General features: G+C 45.9%; 3 protein-coding genes across 6 annotated transcripts in view; 2 read left to right on the plus strand and 1 right to left on the minus strand.

Annotated features, from left to right (window-relative positions):
- The window catches only part of LOC309337240 (vespryn-like), a 411113-nt gene that overhangs the window by 276404 nt on the left and 111568 nt on the right, over nt 1-23141 (plus strand). The window lies entirely within an intron of this gene.
- On the minus strand, nt 2876-15366 carry CSNK2B (casein kinase 2 beta). Of its 2 annotated transcripts, XM_081853943.1 has the most exons (8): nt 15243-15366; nt 13002-13098; nt 9143-9225; nt 8048-8150; nt 6103-6218; nt 5737-5812; nt 5231-5420; nt 2876-3253 (listed from the first exon to the last, which is right to left on the minus strand). In XM_081853943.1, exons 2-8 carry the CDS (start codon nt 13069-13071, stop codon nt 3163-3165), a joined length of 729 nt encoding a protein of 242 aa, XP_081710069.1. In that variant the 5' UTR covers nt 13072-13098; nt 15243-15366; the 3' UTR covers nt 2876-3162. The 2 variants fall into 2 exon arrangements, with proteins under 2 accessions (XP_081710069.1, XP_081710070.1); XM_081853944.1 differs by lacking the exons at nt 13002-13098; nt 15243-15366 and adding an exon at nt 9715-9854.
- On the plus strand, nt 9956-21411 carry GPANK1 (G-patch domain and ankyrin repeats 1). Of its 3 annotated transcripts, none has more exons than XM_081853766.1 (3): nt 9956-10101; nt 18114-18763; nt 20424-21411. In XM_081853766.1, the coding sequence occupies exons 2-3, from the start codon at nt 18171-18173 to the stop codon at nt 20884-20886; spliced, it is 1056 nt and encodes a 351-aa protein (XP_081709892.1). In that variant the 5' UTR covers nt 9956-10101; nt 18114-18170; the 3' UTR covers nt 20887-21411. The 3 variants fall into 3 exon arrangements, with proteins under 3 accessions (XP_081709892.1, XP_081709891.1, XP_081709890.1); XM_081853765.1 differs by lacking the exon at nt 9956-10101 and adding an exon at nt 15439-15583; XM_081853764.1 differs by lacking the exon at nt 9956-10101 and adding an exon at nt 15593-15750.

Here is a 23141-nt window from a genome sequence, read left to right on the forward strand (position 1 = left end):
GGGAGTTGTAGTCTCCGAAGCTCCACCCTTTCCCCACTAGTTAATCCGATTCAATTCAGCGCCGCCGAGATGCTGGTGGTGCTGATGCTGTAGGCAAGCAGCCCTGCCGTTTATAAAAGCTGCCAAAATGAAAGGTAAGGGAGCGAGCGGTCATTGATCCTGTCACCTGCATGACAAAGAATGGAGAATTCCCACTGGAAGGGGACGTCGGAGACCATGCAATTTTTTTTGTTTTGAAAAAGCAGGTGCGTAATAGGTCCCGTTTTCTTCTCCGCCTGAAATGGTTAGACACGCTTTCAAGGTGGGACATTAAAAGCTACCCATCAGCTTGTGCAACCGGCAAGGCAATGTGGCACGTTTTCATCAGCCTAACACAGTTTTCAGGTCCATTCATAAGTACATATTCGTAAATATGCTTCAGTTGCAATTTTGAAAAAGCCTCTGGTTAGAATATCGAAGTGTTTATTTATATTATTCGCTTAGCAAAAACTTGTGAGTGTAATAAGAACTAAGCAACCTACAAGAATTGTTATTAAAATCATCCATAAAAATAGTTGGACACAAATAATTAAAACATTTTAAAGATAATTAAAATAACAGCAAGAGATTAAAACATGTCAGTGTCTACATGTCTGGGTAGGCTTGCCATAATAAAATTGTTTTCAGCAGGTGCCGAAGAGTATAGCAAAGGTGCTGATGTCAAGTGGCAGGGAGTTCCAAAGTGCAGGTGCTGTCACACAAGATCAATTTCTTATAAGTGCAGAATGCATGTTATAGGGTACCTGTAACAGAACCAGTTCCATAGAATGAAGCAGTATTGGGTAAACTGTTGATATGTAGAGGCTACAAACAATGAATTTTGCTCCTATTGGCCATTGATTTTACTTTGACATTGTTGCTGTTTTTAACTTGACAACATACGTCTCAAAGGTTGGGACATTGTTACTTTTGTTTGCTTTTATATTTGTAAGCCTTTTTGAGAAACTGTGTGGAAAGCAGAGTATAAATTGTAAAAACAAAGTAAGCTTAATGTACAATGTCCATAAAATGAGTGATGTCTGCAGGCAGTGTTGAAAATAGCATTCAGTAAAAATGAATTGGATCCACTACGCACTTTGCTATAGCATCAGTGTGGATGTGACCTTTGTGTTTGCACGCATATACACTCACACACATGTAAAATTCCAGAGTTTAGATTAGGGACAAGTAAATTCAAGAGCGGATAGGCAATGATGTGCCGGGCCCCCCCATATGTGTGTGTGTGTGTGTGTGTGTGTGTGTGTGTGTGTATGTGTAACCACCCCACATTGTGCAAGACAATAATCAGTTAAAGGGCACATTCTGGCTTGGAGCAGGAGCAGGGGGGGACGTGAGGGGAATGCAGAGTAGGGTCATTGAGGAGTGTAGCCTGGGGATATAGGATGTGGCCTGGGAAGAGTTCCAAGGGCCAGAATGAAAGGCCCCTGGGGCCACATTCAGCCCCTGGGCCTCAGTTTCCCCACCCCTGTGGCCTACAGGCAGTTGACATCTCCTCCAACCAAGCTGCTGAAGAGAAGGGTGAATCCAATCAACAGGGATTCTAGAAAGTTAAGCAGCACATTTGAGAGACAGCTACACTGATTTTAACACTGCACGTGTTTCTTCCACTGAGAAATGAAAGTTGTTTAGACACTTTGGTGAAATCCACTTCTTTTCTGACTAGAGTGAACCTGCTGGAGTCTGTTTTTAGCCAAGTGAAGACTGGTCTCCAGGTTTCCATGCTGACTTGACTGCCAAAAGCGCTAAGTGGCATCCATCAGGAAATGAAATGTTGCCCTAAAGAACTGTGCTGGCCTGTGACACCACTTCCCATACTGGATTGCCATTGTGAGGTGCAGCACTGCAGGAAATGAAGAGAATTGCCTGCCTCTTCATGTATGGCAAATTCAGTGCACCTCACATACAGCCTGGTATGGGGAGGGGTGGTTAGGGCTGGGAGAAAGCTAGTGATCACTAACAGCATGAGCTGTGCAAGTGTGTAAGGGGAGAGATGTTGGGAGAAGGAAGAAACTGCTTAGGATTTCTGGCCAGATGTGAACACAGAATGCTACGAAGTTTGTGCACATGTAGCAGCAGTTTTCAAAAATACATAAAAGCATTACAGGGTAGGACCACTAAAAAAAGATGCTGGGAGAAGAATAGCAAACGGCACAGAGTGTGCAGGCTACTGGAAAACCTTCAACAGACCACACTCATCCTGTGTACATTTACTGAGGGGACACTGTAGGCGAATACTGAGTTACAATTGTGTATGACTACAGTTAGTGGTTTCTGGATTATGAATTCAGCTCCTACTCAGCAAGTGAAGAGCACACATATAAAATGGGCTACAAATACAGACAATCAACCCTAGAAGTGATTTTGAGGCACATTTCCCTCCTTCTAATCAACACTCCCCTCTTAAAGGATGTAGTCTCAGTTGCCCAAATTACTTCTGATATTCCCCCTTTTCAGTTAAACACAATGAATATTCCAAGCTCAGTGTAAATTATAGCAAACCTCTCTAACCACAAAATTTCCCCAGCATGTGACTTTAAAAATATACGCAGTGATAATTAAGGGGTTGGCTCAAATGTCCTCCCCACCTTAGCACTGAGTTATCACAGTATATGTGTGTTGCCCACCACAGAAGTCAACATTACACATATAATGTAGGAGGTGGGAGTCTATCATATTGTGATGCATTTTAAGTGTAATCAGATCTATGTTCCCCACCACTTTCTTCCCACTATCTATTATCTATTTTGTGAAATTTATATATCGCTTAATTGTAGAAAGCCTTAAAGCAGTTTATGTAATCCTCCTGCCCAGAACAAAGACAAATCAAATTCTCATCTTTTACATTTTTAATGTATTTTATTTTTAAAAAAGAAAAAAAGCCCCACAAAATCATGAACATTCAAGTTGGTTATTGAATTTTTCTGTCACAGTCTGTGTTTCTGGGAATTAACAGAAATTGTTTATTATTAATTTAAACCACACACCAGAAATGAGACTATAAATCAGGCTGGAGAGTGACAAGGAATAATCTGCAGGGGACTTCATCAAAACAAAGTATGAGCAGCCCTGACTGGAATAAAGGGAGTTATCAGGGAAGGACCCTGAGCACCTGGATGTAGAAGATCAACGAATAGTTTTGACTGGGCTCTTAAAATTGCTGGCGGCCTGAAGCTGCAGCTGGTAAGCCATAGGGTGGATCTTGAATCCGTAAAGTCTGAAATAGAAAAGTGAAGGGTTAAAATGGAAGATTCAGGCAAGAAAAGCTCCAACAGCTACCAGGTATTTCAGTAAAAGGTATGGATAAACTTTCATTACTTTTCAAACTGAAAACCCATTAGGAACACATCACTAAGAGGAGGACGGTGCCAGCCTTGGTGCCCCCCCGCCCCGTAACTGTAGTGCCCACTTGCTGCCTTCCCTCTCCAGTTGCTTCCCTGTTGCTCATCTCAGCCCACCACCCTGCCCACCCCATCACCCACAGCACTGCCTGCGAGGCTGTGTGTAGGGAGGCGGAGGCTTCTCCCTATGGATCGGGGCGGGGAGGGTTTTCCTCTTCAGCATCTCACTCCATCTCATCCAAGAATTGAGCTTCCGGCTTCTTACTTCTCCCTCTTTCTGTCTAGGGAGGAGTGGAAGGAGTTCCCCTTCCAAATGCAAGGGCTCATCTGCCTCCTGTTTCCTTCCTTCTGGCTCTCTTCAGAAAGGAACACAGACATGTACCTGATTCTCATCATTCCCCCTCCCCCCTTAAAAAAATAATAAAAAGTAATAAAATTAAGCAAATGGTTTCTTTGTGGACTTCAGACCACATCACAATTTGTGGGGGGAATTGGTGTGTGAGTGAGTGTTGTTAAGGGAATGTGAGAAGCTGGGATGACTTGCCCTGGATTGTCGCTTCTCAGGATGAATTGCTTATTTATGGGGTAACTAGTCTCTCTTGTTTCTGCATAGGCTCTGACCTCGGGAATACTTTTATTACTCTTCTCCATGGGGAAGTAATGTATCTTCCCCCACCTCAGTAATATTGAGAGTATAAGGCTTCTCCTTATGACTATCTGGATATGGGGGTGGGGGGGTTCCCTCTCCAGCATCTCACCCTTCCGCTTTCAGTCTCCACACCACCTCATCCAGCAATCAACACGTGGTTTGGCTGCTTCTTCCTTCCCACCTGTCTCTGTCTAGGTAGCAGTTGCCAGGACTTTACCCCATTTGCTTCTACATGGTTCCATCCTCATTTCAGACATTGTGATATACAGTGGTGCCCCGCAAGACGAACGCCTCGCAAGACGGAAAACCCGCTAGACAAAAGGGTTTTCCGTTTTGGAGGCGCTTCGCAAAACGAATTTCCCTATGGGCTTGCTTCACAAGACGAAATGTCTTGCGAGTTCTTGCGGGTTTTTCCCCCTTTCCCCCCCTTTTCCTAAGCCACTAAGCCGCTTATCAGCTGATCCGCTAAAAGCCGCTAAACCGCTGATAGTGCTAATCCGCTAAGCTGTCAATGGGCTTGCTTCGCAAGACGAAAAAACCGCTATACGAAGAGCCTCACGGAACGGATTAATTTCGTCTTGCGAGGCACCACTGTATCGGTATATTGCAATGTGTAGCTGGTGTTATATCATGATGCTGAAAACCAGATACTGCCCAACCCTACTTCATATGCAAACTATTGGGAGGCAAGCAGCCCAGCCCAGCCCAGCCCAACCTGAACTGGCTGGATACCACTTTTGAGCCAGCCTGCATCTCAGCCTTTTCAGTATCTTCATTCAAGTGATGGAATGGGTAGCAATAAGCTGGGCAGGTCAGCTAAGCAGTGCTGGCCCAGTCAAAAGGCAGTTCTGCTCTCAGGCTTTCTTTCGCCACCAAGGATACCTGAGGTTACTACTTTGTGGTAGAAACCTCCAGCAAATCCTGTCTCCTTATTAGTAGGAGGATATTTTTGCCAGGAAGCTGGAATCTTCTTGGTGAAAGTATGTGTGGCTGTGGCTGCATGTGCGAGAGATGACCTCATGGCTGCGTATGGCTGGCCCTCAAGCAGGTTAGTTGGAAAGGATATGAGTAGCAAGCACCCAATGGAAGTAACAAGAGAAAATGTGGATTTGGTTGACTGAATTTAGGCAGCAAAGAAGGATAAACCTGTGATCCCAATATTTCCTGGAATATTTTCACCTGACATCTTTTGAAGCAGTCTTACCTGGGCACAAATTGGTTAGCAGGTCGTTTCGGCCGATACTCAGGGTGCACCATAAACAACATGTGGGGGAAGCCTGTCCCAAAATAGGCCCCATCTGTGTGATGGTGGCGGGAAGATTTGGGGGTGTAGACATCCATGCACTTAGGGCAGTAAAGTTTAACCATGGCCTCCCCTGGGATATCAGATAAGCCTAGGAGTGAAGAAGAAAGCAAAGTTCAAAAAAGAGGTGGCTTTGGGGCTCAGACCCACCATCATACCTTGGTGTTAGCAGTTCTAAAATGAGCACTTTTCAAGCCTTTTAAACAGATAATTCAACAATAAAAATTCTGAAATAGCCTGTTTGTTCAAGTACCCACCCTCAAGTTTTGATCCTACCTGCAGCCCTCCTGGATTCCCTCCAATTCAGTACATGTTTATTGCACTACTCAAGAACTCTGACATGCAATTCAACTTTAGACCCCTCCCATTAGCTCCTAAAAAACCTCTTCCCCAGTACACAAACTCACCAATGGGCAGCATGGGCTGGTTCTCACAATAAACTCGGGGGCAGTAACCAAAGTCTCCTTGCTGGTATTTCTCAAGCTAGAAAAAAGAAAGTGTTTGCAAAAGAAATTAGGACTTCCTCTCCACATTGTGGGAAGACAACTCCAAAGAAAGATTGGTTAGGGCAGGAGGTCATCAAGAATAGCCTTTAAGGAGTTCCAAATCGGGTCTATCACTGGCCACTTAGGACAGCCAAGAGGATATTATAGTATAAGTTAAAGTGCCTTTCCCTTCTTGACTTCATTGCCTCTGGTCTCACTGTGGCTATATCAGAGCATTAGTAAGTAAGTTACAGGGTGACCTGCTTATACAACAGCATAGACATTCACCATTTGGGCAATTCCACGGTTTGTGAGGATGTAGCGGGCATGGATGAGGCCGTAGAGCATTTCAGCTGCCTGTTCAATCAAGTCACTCTGGTTAGGGTTGTCCTCAAGCTCCTCATCTACAAGAGGACAGGAAAAAGTCAAGAGCTAATATAAGAAAAGTACAGGAGAGCCATAGAGACTCTGACAGAGATGAAGGTTCCCCATCATGTGCTCTAGTCCACTGCTGAAACAAATGACCATCATCATCATCATCATCCCACCCCTCACCCTAAGGAACCAGGGCAGGTTACAACATTAAAACACAGTATTAACAACATTTTTAAACACCTTACAATCACAGAAATAAGGTGGATCAAAAAATTATACACCTCAAGTGTCAAAAGCAAGGGTAGAAAGATGCATCATCTGATACAAACAGTTTCTAAGACCACATTATACCTAATGCTAGCAATGCACATGTACAATTCTCTCTCTGCCTCTGTCTTTTACTCCCTTTCCTAGCACACCAAATTCTAGCTGTACAACTTAGTGACAAAACATATTCACTAATTTTGCCAAATGTACAGAATTAAGGAGGGAAAGTATCAGAAGTCTTTATAGGTTTCTGATCTTGGCTTTTCTAATAAGGTTAGGGAACTCCAAGGCCCAGCCGGCCACCGCCTCCAGCAGGCCTGACAGGGTGGCTGCTGGTGCGCTAGGTGGCCGGTACACCAGCCAGACAGCCAAGCTCTCCTCGGAGCCCCACACTAGGCCAACACATTCAATGCCGGGGATCGATGGCGATGGTAGAGCCCTGAAAGGACAATCTTCCCGGATTAATAATGCCACCCCTCCCCCCCGGCCCACAGTCCGTGACTGGTGGAGGACAGAGAAACCCGGGGGCGCCATCTCTCGTAAGGTAACAGTTACCCCTTCGCGCACCCAGGTCTCCGTCACACAAGCCAGGTCGACCCCCTGCGAGGTAAAGAAATCTCGCAGGGTGGCGGTTTTGTTGCCTATAGACCTGGCATTGCACAACACCAGTGAAGGAGGTGAGTAATCCTTGCTCACCCTACCCTCGTCTCTCGGGATGGGGCGCAGATTGGAAGGGGTACGAGCATATCCGTATCTCGATCCCCTTCGCTTATAACATCTGCCCCCACCGCCATACCTCCCTCGCCCCTCCACGGTAGCAATCCCAAGCCTCATAGTAACCTCCATTTACAAAATAGAAAAACAAAACAACCAAAAAACAATTGTGCCCAAACAAAAACCAATCCCCACCCACTCAATATCCCACCCCAAAACAGAACAAGATAGAACAAAACAAAATAATTAATAATAAATTTTAAAAACTGGGCTCAGGGTGGCTAACAGCAAATATAAAACATTGATTAAAATATGACTTTAAAACAACATAAAATACAACATAAAATATAGCATCCATATCAATAAAATTCTAAAATTCAGAGGTCATTTTTTTTGGGGGGGGGTGAACCAGTCAGTAGACATCAAATCACCAGGAATAACTGGCCAGGTTGGTCCTACTAGGGCCAGCAAGGAGACCAGGGAAGAATTTAAATATGGGGTCCCAGAAAGGGTTTCTTCATAGAAGAGGAAAGGGAAAAGGGAATAGAGGATCAGGCTAATTCAAACTGAAGGCCAGGCGGAATAGCTCTGTCTTACAGGCCCTGCGGAAGGAGATCAAGTCCTGCAGGATAAACAGAAGCACCTTGCCGCTAATAATAATAATAATAATAATAATCTTGTACCCATGCTATGTAAATTCTTATTACACACCAAAATGAAACTTGAAGTCTAGTCATTCCAAAATATGCAAGATGCTTTAGGGTAGCAGTGTGCCCTCATTAGGATAACCCTGTGACCACTGACCACATTTACTCTTAGTCCCAAATGTCAGGTGGTCTGAGATGTAATCTGTAAAACAAAAAGAACCATCTCTCACCTGGTTCCAAATCAAGGATCATATCCAAGGCCTGGCGATAGTGGGGAACTTGCTCATTGAGGCCAGTCAGGTTGAACTTGTCTTGGATGTAATCTTCATCTACCTAGAATAGAAATAAAAAATACTCAGACTCAAGATCAGCCAAATAAACTATTGCCTTTACCAAGTGACCTATTCTGACTTCTCAGATCCCATCGGCCTATTTGACATCTCATCCTATACTCACTCACTGGGAAGTAAGCTCCATTGAACTCAGTGGCATTGGGGTTTTTTCTGAGTAGACAAGTACAACATTACAATGCAAGTAACTAGCTTCCTAAGATTCCCATGAACTTCCAACTAATATACAAAACTCTTCATCCTCTCAAGAAACCTAGGAGTCCCTGTTCACTGCCAACACCCTTCCTACTACATAGTTAGGATATTTTTTTTGTAGGGGGGAGGGGAATCATGCCATTTTGCTCCCAGCCCCTCTTACTAAAACTACATGCAAACATTGTTGTTGTTTAGTTGTGTCCGACTCTTCGTGACCCCATGGACCAGAGCACGCCAGGCACTCCTGTCTTCCACTGCCTCCCGCAGTTTGGTCAAACTCATGCTGGTGGCTTCGAGAACACTGTCCAACCATCTTGTCCTCTGTCATCCCCTTCTCCTTGTACCCTCCATCTTTCCCAACATCAGGGTCTTTTCCAGGGAGTCTTCTCTTCTCATGAGGTAGCCAAAGTATTGGAGCCTCAGCTTCAGGATCTGTCCTTCCAGTGAGCACTCAGGGCAGATTTTCTTAAGAATAGATAGGTTTGATCTTCTTGCAGTCCATGGGACTCTCAAGAGTCTCCTCCAGCACCATAATTCAAAAGCATCAATTCTTCAGCGATCAGCCTTCTTTATGGTCCAGCTCTCATTTCCATACATCACTACTGGGGAAACCATAGCTTTAACACGCAAACATACTGAGGTCTTAATCCCAACCCACCTCACAGAAGAATTCATTGCCACACATGGAGAACAGTGGTGGCAGCATCCCAACTCCTAGCTCCCAGCCCCTCTCTCACAAAATCCACATACACCTTTGTTGAGGCCTTAATCCCAACTCACCTCACAGAAGAACTCATTGCCACGCAAGCCACAGAACCAGGAAATCCAGGACACTTCCTCAGAGCTACTCATCTTCCCGTCCTCTACAGAAAAAAAAGGTGCATCAACAGCCACATTTTCACAACCTTCTAACACACCTTCTCTTCCAGTTTAACCAGGAAATAGCTCCTTTATCAAAACACTTCTTATGCAAAGCACTTCATTGGGTATAGAGAGTTTCAGCGCACCCTGTTCAAGAAAACACACCCTTTCATTTCCGTGACTGCAGACCGGTATTAGAGGAGAATCCAACGTGTTCCCTTCTACTTGAACGCCATCTCTCGCTCTCTGTTAGAACTAGTAAAAAATCCCTTTGCAGACTAGTTTAACCTCTACCCATGCCCTGCCCTTCTGCACAGAATTGTGAGAACGACACAACTCTTCCTCCCCTTGCTTTCTTGTTTTTCTTTTTTTGCCTATGGCAGGCTCCCAAACGCCCTCCCTTAATCTTGCAGAGCCGTCTCCGTTGCCTAAAATTCCTCCTCTCTACTTTCTGCAGAGTAACCCCCTAAATCTATGCCTCAATAACTCACCTCAGGGGGCTCAATTGCCTCAAGGAGAGGAACACGGGGTGCAAACAAGCTTTGGACCGCTAAGGCCTCTGCCAGTTTCCACCGCGCACGCGCCACTCTCACTGATGAAAGAGCATCACGGGACAGTAGTACTTCAGAATAAGGCTGGAGTTAGCAAACAAGATAGACGAAACTACAAGTCCTAGAGTGCAGCCGCGAAGGAAATGGCAAGCACGTTCTGGGCCGCGGAGCACACTGGGATTTGTAGTCCAAAAGCCCTTTAAGCCGCTGCGCTTTTAAGAAGAACATGTGTAGGTGGAGTGGTCCCCGACGATCAATGAGAGGCGCCTAGGTAGAAAGGATGTAAAGTTTGCCTATGCCGCGCTAACCTATAACGAACGCATTATGGTAAATATGGTCAAATAATATTTCAATTTAAAAGGAGATAGGAGTAGGAGAGTCCCTAAAGAATCGTCATGAGTGCTTGAGACGGAAGCCTCCTTGGTCAGATAAAATTGCCATAATTGAAATAGCAGCCCGGAGCTCCGAGAAACTTGATTTGTACGGGAAAGACGGTTCATGGATCCCCTACCACGAGCTAGGTACCGATTCAGAATTGAAGCGGTAGTTGCAGCTTTCTCTTACAAAGCGAGGAAAAAGAGGGCGGCTATCAGGCGCGCATCACGGTAACTTCCTGCGCCGTCAGCCCGATGCAAATCCTCCCCGCCGCTCGTATTTGCCCCGATTGAAAAGCAGGCGGGCATAGCCTGGGGAATGGTTTCTCGGACGGTGGGGTGGAGATAGCGAGCAGATGAAAACATATACAGTATTATAACTACATGGGAGGAGGAGAATTGGAAGCAAAGCAAAGTGGGTCTGATCCTATCTGAAGGCAGCGCATATTTTAAATACATATTAAATATGCGGAAGAGAGCAAGTGCGTCCACCGAGCGAGAGGGAAAAGTGGGAGGCGCAGAAAAAGCAGGATTGTGGGGGCAAGCATTAGCTGTTATTTTTATGAAGCGCTCAGATTACTGGAATGCAGTCCTCGAAGGAAGGACTGAGTAAAAGCTAATTATAGAAAAGGAAGGAGGGAAAAGAAAATAAGCCAGCTGATTTCTTAATACATAATAGGCACTGTTAGGTATGCTCCTCCCTAAAAAGAACCAAGAAAGTCCTCTATGTGCCTCCATTAATCAGCAAAGACGTTTTAATCCCCCACCCCCTCTGTTAAAAGTCTTTGGAGAATGTTTTTTCCATTCCAAGTCCTACAATTTAGGATCTGAATCGCCCAATTTGGTCTTCTCTCTTGAGCATTATTATTATTGTTCCAGTTACAGATAGGTAGCCGTGTTGGTCTGCCATAGTCAAAACAAAAAAATTTCCTTCCAGTAGCACCTTAAAGACCAACTAAGTCAGTTCTTGGTATGAGCTTTCGTGTGCATGCACACTTCTTCAGATACCTATTCAGATAATTATTATTGTTGTTGTTTGTTGTTGTTTTGTTTTTGTTGTTGTTGTTAACAACAACAACAACAACAACAACAACAACAACCCTGGGTTTCCCCAGCCACTCTGGGTGGCTCCCAACAAGAATATTAAAAACACAATAAAACATCAAACATTAAAAACTTCAGATTTTAACCATCCTCATGAGGTTTTGGTCATGAGCATACATATGGGATCTACTCTTCCAGGTCTCCCACCTGTGGTGCCTCCTCATTTGCTTGCAATGACATCATCATTCATTAATGCATATTTTGCAGGAGTCAAGAATTTGAAGACGAGAGATCAGAAAGGGATGCAAACGTTGACCGTAGTGACAGAGCACCCATACACTGCTCCCGCTGTCCAAGGCCAGTGAACTGCCTTGTGGAGAGATGGGGAGTGGGTGCACTTAAGAGGCCAATCCACAACCTCCCTAGGATCCAGTGGTAGCTTGTGGAACCTAGACCAGGTCTAGCACCTAGGAGGTGATGTCGGTGGTGCCCAGGTCCCCATCCTCCTCTGTGAGTAATTCTGTCTACTACTAAGGCAGCCACTCTGTGGCTTGTTTCCCTGTTTAGTTAAGGGAAGAATTTGGTGCAACTTACTCTCCAGTAAGTGAGCAGAGAATTTCAGGCAGCACACATCATTCACCAAAGAAAATTATACCCATTACCCCAGTATGTACAGTGAGCATCGTGGCTGCATGAGGTTTTGAAGCCCAACAGTCTTAGTACTGACCCTGTAGATTTCAGTACCTCTATAAGTTACAATACAATATAAATTGTCATTGTATACTAACTATGCTTCAATTTCCTGGAGCTCTTCCAATAATTTATGGCATAGATTAGAAGTGGCACATGAAGGGGCAATGGCAGAGGCGCTGGGATGAGGTGGAAGGAAGGTTGGGGGAACTTTGGTGATTGCAGCAGTTTGCAGGTGTGGGCCCTCCTGCTGGCAAGATGGGGCAACTGCAGTAAAGTGCTTGCTTCTTTCTGTACTGCATATGTTATTTACTTTACAGTTCAATCTCTAAAACATGTTTCCTTGTATTTAGTCCCATGGAGTACAATGGGACTTACTCCCAGGTAAATGCATATAGGTTTGCAGCCCTAATGCAGGATTTATCAGCAGGTCCAGAGCAACTGAAAAATCCTGATGGGTTTGCTGATGTCTTTTAATGCACATTTTAAAATACTCACTAAATAAGTGCAGGAGAGACTTTAGGCTTGTGAGTTTGGGATCAACCTTGTGATTTCCTGGGAACCCAAGGGTCACCAACTGTAGCCATTCGTTTAAGCAGCTTGGCTTGTTGTTGTTGTTGCAGCACCATCCTCAAATGTTTTCATATATAAATATTTAATACGTTTAGAGCTGCAGTTATATAGCTACGTCTAGGAGCAAGTTCTATTGAACCCTATAGGGATGACATCAGAGTAGACATGTATAGGATTGTGCTGGCACTTCCCACTCAAAATTTAAATTAAGTTAAAGAAAAGTGTTTAGCTTAGCTTGCAATTTCTATATAAGCCTCCAGAATTCTCTTCAACTGGAAGTGATGGGGCCAAGTCACTTGTATGAGGGCAGTGCTTGAATAGGGGGATGGGAGAGTTGGGGGGGGGGTACCAATGAAATCCACAAATCACATCTCCTGACCCTCACAACTTTAGTCATATCACTCCCATAATTTTCTAAAAATTGTAGCTAAAGTGGCAGACACAAAAGGAAAGTGGGTGATCCCCCTATAATTCACAGCCTACATGAAGAGCAACTAGATTCATTTCCCAATATCCAGTACAGGCCTCCCATCCACAGTAAGTTACCATCCCTGATGCTGGTGCTGCTTCGCCGACTCATTCTGTCTGCAGTGCCTGTTCTCAACATGGCTGTCATTTTAGGTTTTCTCTTAATTAGCCATGCCTGTTCAATGGATATAAATATATAAAGATCAGCATTTATTTTATATAGAAATATATTTTTCTACATCACTCTGCAGCAAAAATGGTTGCCAGATCAGCTTATAGAGCATGACAGCCACTTCTCCCAGGTTTACAATCTAAGAGGCAGGTACAAAAGGGGAAAAAAGGGGAAAGGGAGGAGAACAAGTAACTTTAGCCAATTGTTCAAGTTATATGATAGTGCTTATAATGACGAACTGAAGTGGAAATTTGGATTTTCCAAGGACAAACTTTCCTTTCCCCTTCTGAACCACTTGGCAAGATAACTGGCATAGTAACAATTGAGCCTAAACCAAATGACTAATACTTAGGTCACTTGGGAAGTTCTGTTCCGACCAGTGCCTTCATCAGTCACCACAGCCTTTTTACAAAAAACTTACGTAACTGAAATTTTTCTCTTATGGTTAGCTGCCTTGAGTTCCGGTTATTGTGCAGAAAGTGGGAGGGGTGTCAGTCAATGTTTTATATAAATAATTGTTGCATTCTACCACCTTAGCCTTCTTTAATTAAATTAATATCACTGTAACATGTTTGATAATTTTGGTTCATTTTCAGTTCAACATTTGTCTGAATTAGTTCAGTTTTAAATTTTACTTTTACCACATGTCTGCCTAAATCTTGATTACTGAAATGGTCTGTTGGATGCTATTTAAGAGTCTTTTTTTTAAAAAAAGTACAATCCTGCACCCATACACCCCAATATGGATTTCATGGGGAACTGGATGGCTTGTAACCACCTCTCTGCCAGCCTGTGTTAGTGAGGAGGATGAACACTGGTTGGAGGGTGGCTTGCCATAGCCGAGACTCTTGTTTTGTCCATTTTGGTGGGAAGCTGTTGCTGGTAGTTTTAGGCTGAGACAATTATGACTCTGGATCCAAAGCCGCAGAGATCACCTCCAGCTACACCAGCCTGGCATCCACATGCACAGCAAATAATAATAAATGCCACCCCGCCTTCCACAGGCCAGCAAGGGGTTGGGATGTGTCGAAGAATTCGCTGTCTTGCTCCGACACTCCCCGTCTGGATTGCTGTTCATTTGTTGCAAGGAACTTTGATGTTCTTTACCTGCTACAAATTCCACTTTAAGGGTGATAACACCGGGAAAGGGTGTACAGTGGTGCCCCGCAAGACGAACGCCTCGCAAGACGGAAAACCCGCTAGACGAAAGGGTTTTCCGTTTTGGAGGCGCTTCGCAAAACGAATTTCCCTATGGGCTTGCTTCGCAAGACGAAAATGTCTTGCGAGTTCCTGCGGGTTTTTTCCCCTTTTCCCCCCTTTTCCTAAGCCGCTAAGCCGCTTATCAGCTGATCCACTGATAAGCCGCTTAACAGCTGATCGCTAAAAGCCGCTAAACCGCTAATCTGCTAAGCTGTCAATGGGCTTGCTTCGCAAGACGAAAAACCCGCTATACAAAGAGCCTCACGAAACGGATTAATTTCGTCTTGCGAGGCACCACTGTACAGTGCTACCTCTGGATGCAAACGGGATCCGTTCTGGAGCCCCGTTCGCATCCAGAGCAGAACGCAACCCGCATCTGCGCATGTGGCGATTCGCCACTTCTACACACGCGCATGATGTCATTTTGAGCATCTGCGCATGCGTGAGCAGCAAAACCCAGAAGTAACTCGTTCCGTTACTTCCAGGTCGCCACGGAGCGTAACCTGAAAACGCTCAACCTGAAGCGACTTTAACCCGAGCCATGACTCTACATAGTTCAGCCTTAATTGGGTTTATTTGCGTATCATCCCCTTTCTGGCAAAGTGGGTTTGTGACAGATACAGAACCTGACTAAGTCTGCAATCCTAATTCCTGTTTCCTGGATTCAAAATCCTTTGAATTCAGCAGGAATTATTTCTGAACAGACTAGGTTAGGGCCACACCGTAAAATTAAGTTATGAGCAACTAATTCCCACCCACCCCTCTCCACTCACTCAACACAGGGTGAGGGCAAAAGGGCAAATTCTTTTTGAAAAATAAAATGTAAAACCAACACATTCGCTTGGGAAAGCTGTTTTCTCACAAGTCTAGTGGGGCATGGTGCCTATTTTTTAATTTTCATTAATATGGTCCCTTTTCTTTAAAAAAAAAGGAAAAAAGGAGCTTACTCTCCAGAAAAAGCAGGCGCTATGAGGGAAGAGTGAGCCTGCAGTATGCAAATTGCGTTAACCGTTAACGGCGGCGGCGCGAAAACGCTTAGCACGTGACTGCTCCTCGCGCCGGAAAACGCGGGAAAGCGCGCAAGGCAGCAGTCCGCGAGAACAACAACCGCCGCCGCAACCTCCTAGGGGCAGACGGCGCATGCGTCTCCATTGCGACCGCGGGGCGCTTCCTCGGACACCCGACTGCGCAGGCGTCAGGTACAGGGAAGGCGGCTTTAACCATGCGTAAACGGGCAACTTTGTATCCGCTCGCCAGCTGCTGCTAAACAGATGCAGCTTTCTTCAAGGTATATGCTTCTACGCCTGCGCGCCTTACCCCCCCCTTCCCCGGCGTCCCAGCTTGGCGCACGCGCGTTACAAGCCTTTGCCAAGAACTCTGTGAGCGGCGCCATAGAGATTGTTTTGGAAAGGGTAGAGTGACCCGCCGCCTGAATTTCCGGTAAAGGAGAACTGGGTGAGTGTTTTCCTGGGTGGTAAGGAAAGGCCCGAGTCAGTAGGGCTTGTGTTGGGCTTCCCAGAGGCTGGGGGGGGGGGGGAGAAGCCCCCCACCCCGCACCCCATTCCTGCTTCGGGGGTGGAGGGAGAGCTTGGCTTGATTTCCTTCGCCCAGGGATCTGGGTGAAGCTCTGGAGAAGGCCCGACGTTCACCCCCCTCGCATCTCTAGGTTAAAAATGTAATAATAATAATAATAATAATAATAATAATAATATATTATTTGTACCCCGCCCATCTGGCTGGGTTTCCCCAGCCACTCTGGGCGGCTTCCAACAAAGATAAAAGATACACTAAAATGTCACATATTAAAAACTTCCCTGAACAGGGCTGCCTTCAGATGTCTTCTGAATGTCAGGTAGATGTTTATTGCTTTGACATCTGGTGGGAGGGCGTTCCACAGGGCGGGCGCCACTACCGAGGAGGCCCTCTGCCTGGTTCCCTGTAACTTGGACTCTCGCAGTGAGGGAACCGCCAGAAGGCCCTCGATGCTGGACCTCAGTGTCCGGGCAGGACGATGGGGGAGGAGACGCTCCTTCAGGTATACTGGACCGAGGCCGTTTAGGGCTTTAAAGGTCAGCATCAACGCTTTGAATTGTGCTCGGAAACATACTGGGAGTCAATGCAGATCTCTCAGGACCAGTGTTATGTGGTCCCGGCGGCCGCTCCCAGTCACCAGTCTAGCTGCCGCATTCTGGATGAATTGCAGTTTCCGGGTCACCTTCAAAGGTAGCCCCACATAGAGGGCATTGCAGTAGTCCAAGCGGGAGATAACCAGAGAATGCACCACTCTGGCGAGACAGTCTGCAGGCAGATAGGGTCTCAGCCTACGTACCAGATGGAGCTGGTAAACAGCTGCCCTGGATACAGATTTGACCTGTGCCTCCATGGACAGCTGTGAGTCCAAAATGACTCCCAGGCTGCGTACCTGGTCCTTCAGGGGCACAGTTACCCCATTCAGGACCAGGGAATCCTCCACACCTGCCCGCCTCCTGTCCCCCCAAAACAGTACTTCTGTCTTGTCAGGATTCAACCTCAATCTGTTAGCCGCCATCCATCCTCCAACCGCTTCCAGACACTCACGCAGGACCTTCACCGCCTTCACTGGCTCTGATTTAAAAGAGAGGTACACATTTTAATGATTCCTGCACCGCAGGGGGGTTGGACTTGATGACCCTGGGGGCTCCCCTTCCCACTCTGCGATTCTGTGATTCTCTCCAACCTGTTTCTGCAAGTTTTCTCAGGTGGCCTCACAAGCAGGGCTTCCGTTGATGATCTGTAACACTAAGGATACCTGGTTGAACAACAAAGAACACAGTATCTGATGTACTGTTCAGCATCATGAGAATCTTCTTGGGGGTTTTAAAAAGTCGGTTTCTAGCCATTGTGCTTATGAAAACAGGCTTAAAATTATGTTGGTGGGTGACAGCTTAGAAGTTAGAGTGGTCTTAAGCAGGATTTCAGGTAGCTGGAGAGCAGATCCATCGTTGTTCTTCCTGACTCTTTGCATTTCCTAGCCATGCCTAACAAAATGAACTATACAAAATAAGCAGTTTTGTGCAAATTTGATTTGAGATATTGGCCTGGTTTGGATAACTGTTTGAAGCCCCATAAACCATGGTTTGTGAAACCATAAAAGAGTGTATGGGCCAAAGCACTCTCTGCTCATTCCTCTTCTCTTCATCTTCTATTGCATATTGTCTTTAACATGAACTGATTTAACTGGTTTAATATAAGGCACAACAGGTGAAGCGAGGAACCCTCAACCCAAGCACTCAATCACAGCTTCATAAACCATGGTTTATGAAACAATGGAACAGTTGTCCAAACCATGCCATTGAACTGAGCTTTTATTAAAGTTTGGCTTTCTAGCACAGAATACAAGATGTACTTATCCAACAACAACAAAAACCTGATTATTATTTTTTAAAAAGAGAGAGTGGAATCCTATGGTTTTCTACAGATAAACAACTGGGTTTATGGTTTTCTACAGATAAACATTTTATTTTATTTTTCATAACTTATTCTTGTTTTGCCAGTCACAGAGAGGGGCAAGAAACTGTGCAGAGCACTGAAGACCCCCCCACCCAACCACTGGAAATCTTGCTCTGCCATATTTCTCTGGCTTCAGTCATTTCAGCGGCCATTTGTGTGCATGCTTTAAAGCATGTCTTCACAAGCCAAATGCACTAGAAATTTCACTTTTCGGAAACATGGATTCTTAGGTAGTTGCTGCGAAATCACTGCACACATTCAGCCTTTATTACTTAGCAAAAAAATGGGTCTTGGTGTAACACGTAATTCTCTGACTCTTCTTTCAACAGGCTGCGAAGTTCCAGGTTGCGGTTTTGGCTTTATAGCCAGAGCCACCCTCTTCCAACATGAACCACGGTCCTCAGCTGATTGCTTTTACTCGTGCCCAGGAGGAATCAGATCTCTGGAGAGATGGGCATGTCCAGAAAAAAAGCTGCAGAGGCTCCCGTCTTGCTGGCCAGGAGGAAGGGAACACAGCGGGAGAGGCAGCTCGCAGCTTCTATGAGAGCCTTTTGGAAGCACCAGCTAATCCTGCGAGACCCTCACATAGGAAGCGAAAGGCGCCTTGCGTACGCCACCGACCTGCGCAACAGCTTCATCCCGTCCAGAACCACCTGGGACCGACAAGTAGCCGCACAGGGAACAAGTTCCTGAAAGCCGCCCAGGATGGCGACCTGAAATCTCTGCGGACGCTGGCAGAGAAGGAAGGGTGTGATGTGAACTATAGAGACGATTATTATTGGACAGCGATTATGTGTGCAGCTTACGCTGGTCGGGTGGAGGCTGTGAGATATCTCCTGAGCCGCGGCGCTGCCTGGGTAGGGGTCTGTGAGCCCCAAGGCCGGGATGCTATGGATTTGGCTCAGGAGGCAGGACACCAGGATGTGGTGGACGTCCTACGGGAGAGTGAAAGGCCACAGGTGAAGGAGGAACCCTCCAGGTGAGCTTCCTTGTTCCCGAGAATTCAGCTAGGGCTCCTTTGGGAGGAAGAGCAGGATATACAGTGGTGCCCCGCAAGACGAATGCCTCGCAAGATGAAAAACTCGCTAGACGAAAGAGTTTTCCGTCTTTTGAGGTGCTTCGCAAGACGAATTTTCCTATGGGCTTGCTTTGCAAGACGAAACATCGGGCGAGTTCTTGCGAGTTTTTTCCCTTTCCCCCCCTTTTTCTAAGCCGCTAAACCACTAATAGCGCTAAGCCGCTAAGCCGCTAATAGCCGTGCTTCGCAAGACGAAAAAACCGCAAGACGAGACTCGCGGAACGAATTAATTTCATCTTGCGAGGCACCACTGTAAATGTAATAAACTAAATATCCAGTTACTGTCTGGAGAAGAAAGCCTCTGAATGGGTTTGCTTTTAAATGCTGCTTCGGACTGTTCCAGAAACCCAGAGATACCTGCCAATAAAACTGCCACAGTTTTAAGAGATTCCCATCCACTTAAGACACTTCAACTGACCATCAGTTGTGAACATGGAAAGATCTCCCAGAGCAGCAGTAGTCAATATGTAGCTGGAATACCAACTCCTAGTATCCTTATCCAATGGTTCTTGATGGCTGGGGCTGATGGGAGTTAGAGTCCAAAAGCATCTGGAGGGGCACCATATTGGCTACCCCTGCTATAGAGACCATTCCCTGCCACAAACCGTTCACCCCCCTTCCTAGGATATCCAGGCCCTACATCCTTCTTCCCATATCTAGGCCCCAAATCACTAGAAGAGCTTGGTTGGAGTTAACCCTCTTGACTTGGGTTTGCATTTGTGGTGGTGGTGGTTTTTTTTTTTTTTGTGTGTGTGTGTTTTGTTTATATTTTTTTATTCAAAGTTATAACAAGACATATTATCCAAAAACATATCCTTATTCTCCCCCCCATTTTTCCTCCCTCCCCCCCCCAGAACCCACCCCACCCCCCGACTTCCCTCAGTTCCAGTCTTTGGTTTCCCTAATATTGCTATTTTCTGCATGTTACAAAGTTGTATAGATCCTCAAACTGTTTAGCTGATTAATATCAGTAAAAAAAATATTTGTGGATGTTTATTCAAAACCTGCCAAGGAGTCCAATTCGCTTTGTTGCGTCTTCAGATACTTTGTGAAAGGTCCCCATTCATCCTTAAAGTCACAGTTATCCTTGTCCCGTAGCTTATATGTCAATTTTGCCAGTTCTGCATAGTCCATCATTTTTTCTTGCCATGATTCTTTAGTTGGGGTTTCTTCAGTCTTCCATCTTTGTGCTACCAGAACTCTCGCGGCCATTGTCACATACACGAATATGTTTTTCAACTTTTTTGGCAGGTCTTTTTGTGTTGTTTTAAAACTTCTCTCAATTGGTGTTTGTTTTGTTTTGATTGTTTTTTTTCCTGTATGCTTGTAAATGTGGGAATGAGGATTCATAAATGATGATGATGATGATGATATTTTCATCCAGACAGTACAGACACAGTGGGTAGGCACTCCCTTTTTCCCCTTTCTTTCTCAGGAGAAGTCTGTATTTTGTGTTTCTTCCTCACTTTCCCCTGTAAGATGCTCTTTGAGGGTTACTACAGTCACAGTTTGTGTGAATGCGGCTTGCCTTTCTCCGGTGTAATTTTCCTTTGTTCTCCAGTCCGCAGCCACCAGCCGAGAGGAACTACTGTGCCGTGTGCCGGACGCACTACAGCGAGGACACGGTGGCGTTGCACGAGCGCTCCACTGCTCACCTCTTCAACCGGCGCGACCCACTGCCCCCCACACGCTACCACATCCCAGAGAACAACGTGGGCTTCCGGCTGATGGTCAAGGGAGGTTGGGATCAGGAAGCTGGCTTGGGGCCTGAGGGCACTGGCCGCAAATTCCCGATCCAGACTGTCCTCAAGCGAGATCAGAAAGGCCTGGGCTTCTGCAGCGACCTCAGACCCAAAGTCACCCACTTCGACGCTAATGACTCCAGTGCAGTGGAGAGGCCCGTAGAGCGGAGGCCCAGGAAGGAAAGAGCAGCGACGGTGGGGAAACGAGAAGCTCGCCGCAGAGAGGCCAAGGCCCAAGCTTGGGAACGCAACCTCCGTACTTACATGGACCTTGATATTTGAGCTCTTATTGGTTAGAGGAGCTGTCTACATAACCACTCATTCTCCTTCTGGCCCAATCGGAGAGACAGCACAATGTTGTGAAGGGGAAAGGTCTTCTGAAGGAAGATACAAGGAGCTGCTGGCAGCTGGTAGGCAGTAGCCAAAGTGGGTAATCCAGAAAAATAAACTTGGAGTTTCCCATGTGTTGCACGAGGCCATAACACACTCAGGCATCCTTGGACCACCCAGGTAAACAGGCCAAAGGTCAGAAAAGGCTCTTGGCTTCCTTTCAGGATCCCCAAGGGAAGCAAAAGATGAAAATATCTCTGTTTTTCCTCCTTTCCCCAGAGATCTGTTAGCAAACAAAATGTTAGCTTTCGCTCTGCGCAGTGCAGTCGTCGGTGTTCATTGTGCAGGGCTATGTGTACTCTATGCTTAGAAGAAAAATAGAATTATTTGCCAACAGTGCTCCAGAACTTGCCTCGCGAAAGAGCTGAATGATGTAGCTTATAGAAACTATTCAAATTAAATTCCCTTATGCAGAAATGTTTGTCATTTTGCATGCATTATTCTCAGCGACGGACATTGAGCTATGAAGGGCATGGAAGCCCCAGTCCCTGGGCGTCTAACCCATTCCTGCCCCCAAGCCCTCTTAGGTCCCAGAGGGCATTTCTCATGCGTTTGTAGTATATATCATAGAATCATGAAGGAATCCAAGGGTCATCTAGTCCAACCCCCTGCAATGCAGGAATCCCAGCTGAAACATCCATGACAGATATTACAGCCATAAGGGGACTTGACTTTTAAAAGATTTTCCTCAGGAAGCTGGATCCTGTACAGTAACTTTTTCATTGACTCCATAGAGTCTCTAGGTATTGTCTTGTCCAGGGGAAGTCCCCCCGGGCTACTCAAGACATGGCAATACTTGTGGTGGCTGAGCTCTTGGGTGAAGAGATTTGTGCTTCTCCAGTTCCCTTGCACATAATTTGAAGGTGTGCTGCAATTTGACCCTGTACCAACAAATGGGGTCAACATGTCAGTCAAAAGCGCGAGCAACTTGTCTTTCGCAACTCTTGCTGTGCGCTCTGTGTGTGTGTGCGTGTGTGTTTCCGTCCATCCATCCCTTGGCTGCCCTTCCCGAGAGCAACACCCTGGATACCTGTTAGCCTTCCCCTAGCTACAAAAGCATGGAAAACAAATAAGTATGTACTGGAGACAAAACAGCAAAATAACAGGTTGAACAGCTGCTCAGGTCATGACTCATTCAGCACTTGCTCAGTGCACCGGAGGAGAAAGATCTGAGCTCCAACCTCTGAGTGGTGAGTTATGGAGCCTCCCAGCATACCTCCACACAGCAACATGGGTAGAAGACAAAGTAGGACTATAGCAAGGAGGCAGGACTGGCAGCCCAGATTGGTGCAGTATGTGTGTATGAATGAATAAATGAATGATAAACCTAAGGAGGCAGGAGGGAAAGGATGGAAGAAGATGGGCATTTTCTTTTGTCCATGATAGGTGAGATGGTATTAGATGTAGGAGATATGTAATAAAAAACCTGGGATCCAATGAAGGATGATCTTGCCTTGCCTGAAATGTGACATCTCTGACAGATGTGTGGCCAGCCTTTTCTGGAAACTTTACAGGAGGTTCCTCAGCCCCTGGAGGCATTTTCTTTCAGTGCTGAGCTGCTTGTGTTTGGGAGTATTGCCTTATTACGGTTATAGGAAGAGGCCCTGCTAGATCAGGCCAAAGGCCCATCTAGTTTAGCATCGTGTTCTCGCAGTGGCTGACCAGATACCCACAGGCAGGACCTGAATGCAGCAGTACACTCTCCCCTGCTGTATTCTCAGCAGCCACACTGGAGGTAAGATAGCCGTTATCACTAGCAGCCACTGATATCATTCTCTGAATTTGTCTAAACTTACCAAGCTGCACCGCTTTGACACTTTGTTTACAATTCCTTGCCCCAGCCCTCTTTCCTCACAGTTCAATGTTGCGCTTTACTACTCATTGATTCCGTTCAAAGGGGCTTACTCCCAGGTAAATGTGTGTAAGACTGCAGCCTCCAGCATCTTTTAATTGAACTATTAATGTTTTGATTTATTACCTCTCCTTCACCCTAAGGTCTCAGGGCAGGTTACAACAATTAAAACGCAATTCAAAGTGTTGGTGCTGACCTTTAAAACCCTAAACAGTCTCACCCCTGTATACCACCCCCATCGTTCAGCCCAGACACTGAGGTCCAGCTCTGAGGGCCTTCTGGTGGTTCCCTCACT

Source organism: Podarcis erhardii (genome assembly GCF_964252035.2).
Source record: "Podarcis erhardii genome assembly, chromosome: 2".
NCBI lineage: Eukaryota > Metazoa > Chordata > Lepidosauria > Squamata > Lacertidae > Podarcis > Podarcis erhardii.

Excerpts from the sequence above, each read along its gene's own strand:
- CSNK2B (XM_081853943.1), bottom strand. The coding sequence starts at position 13,071 with ATGACAGCCATGTTGAGAACAGGCACTGCAGACAGAATGAGTCGGCGA. Across the intron at positions 9,226-13,001 it reads CAGCACCAGCATCAGGGATG|AGGACGGGAAGATGAGTAGC; the intron begins GTAACTTACTGT and ends TTTTTTCTGTAG. Across the intron at positions 3,254-5,230 it reads GCTAACCAATTTGTGCCCAG|ACTTTACGGATTCAAGATCC; the intron begins GTAAGACTGCTT and ends TTTCTATTTCAG.
- GPANK1 (XM_081853766.1), top strand. The coding sequence starts at position 18,171 with ATGAACCACGGTCCTCAGCTGATTGCTTTTACTCGTGCCCAGGAGGAA. Across the intron at positions 18,764-20,423 it reads GTGAAGGAGGAACCCTCCAG|TCCGCAGCCACCAGCCGAGA; the intron begins GTGAGCTTCCTT and ends TTTGTTCTCCAG.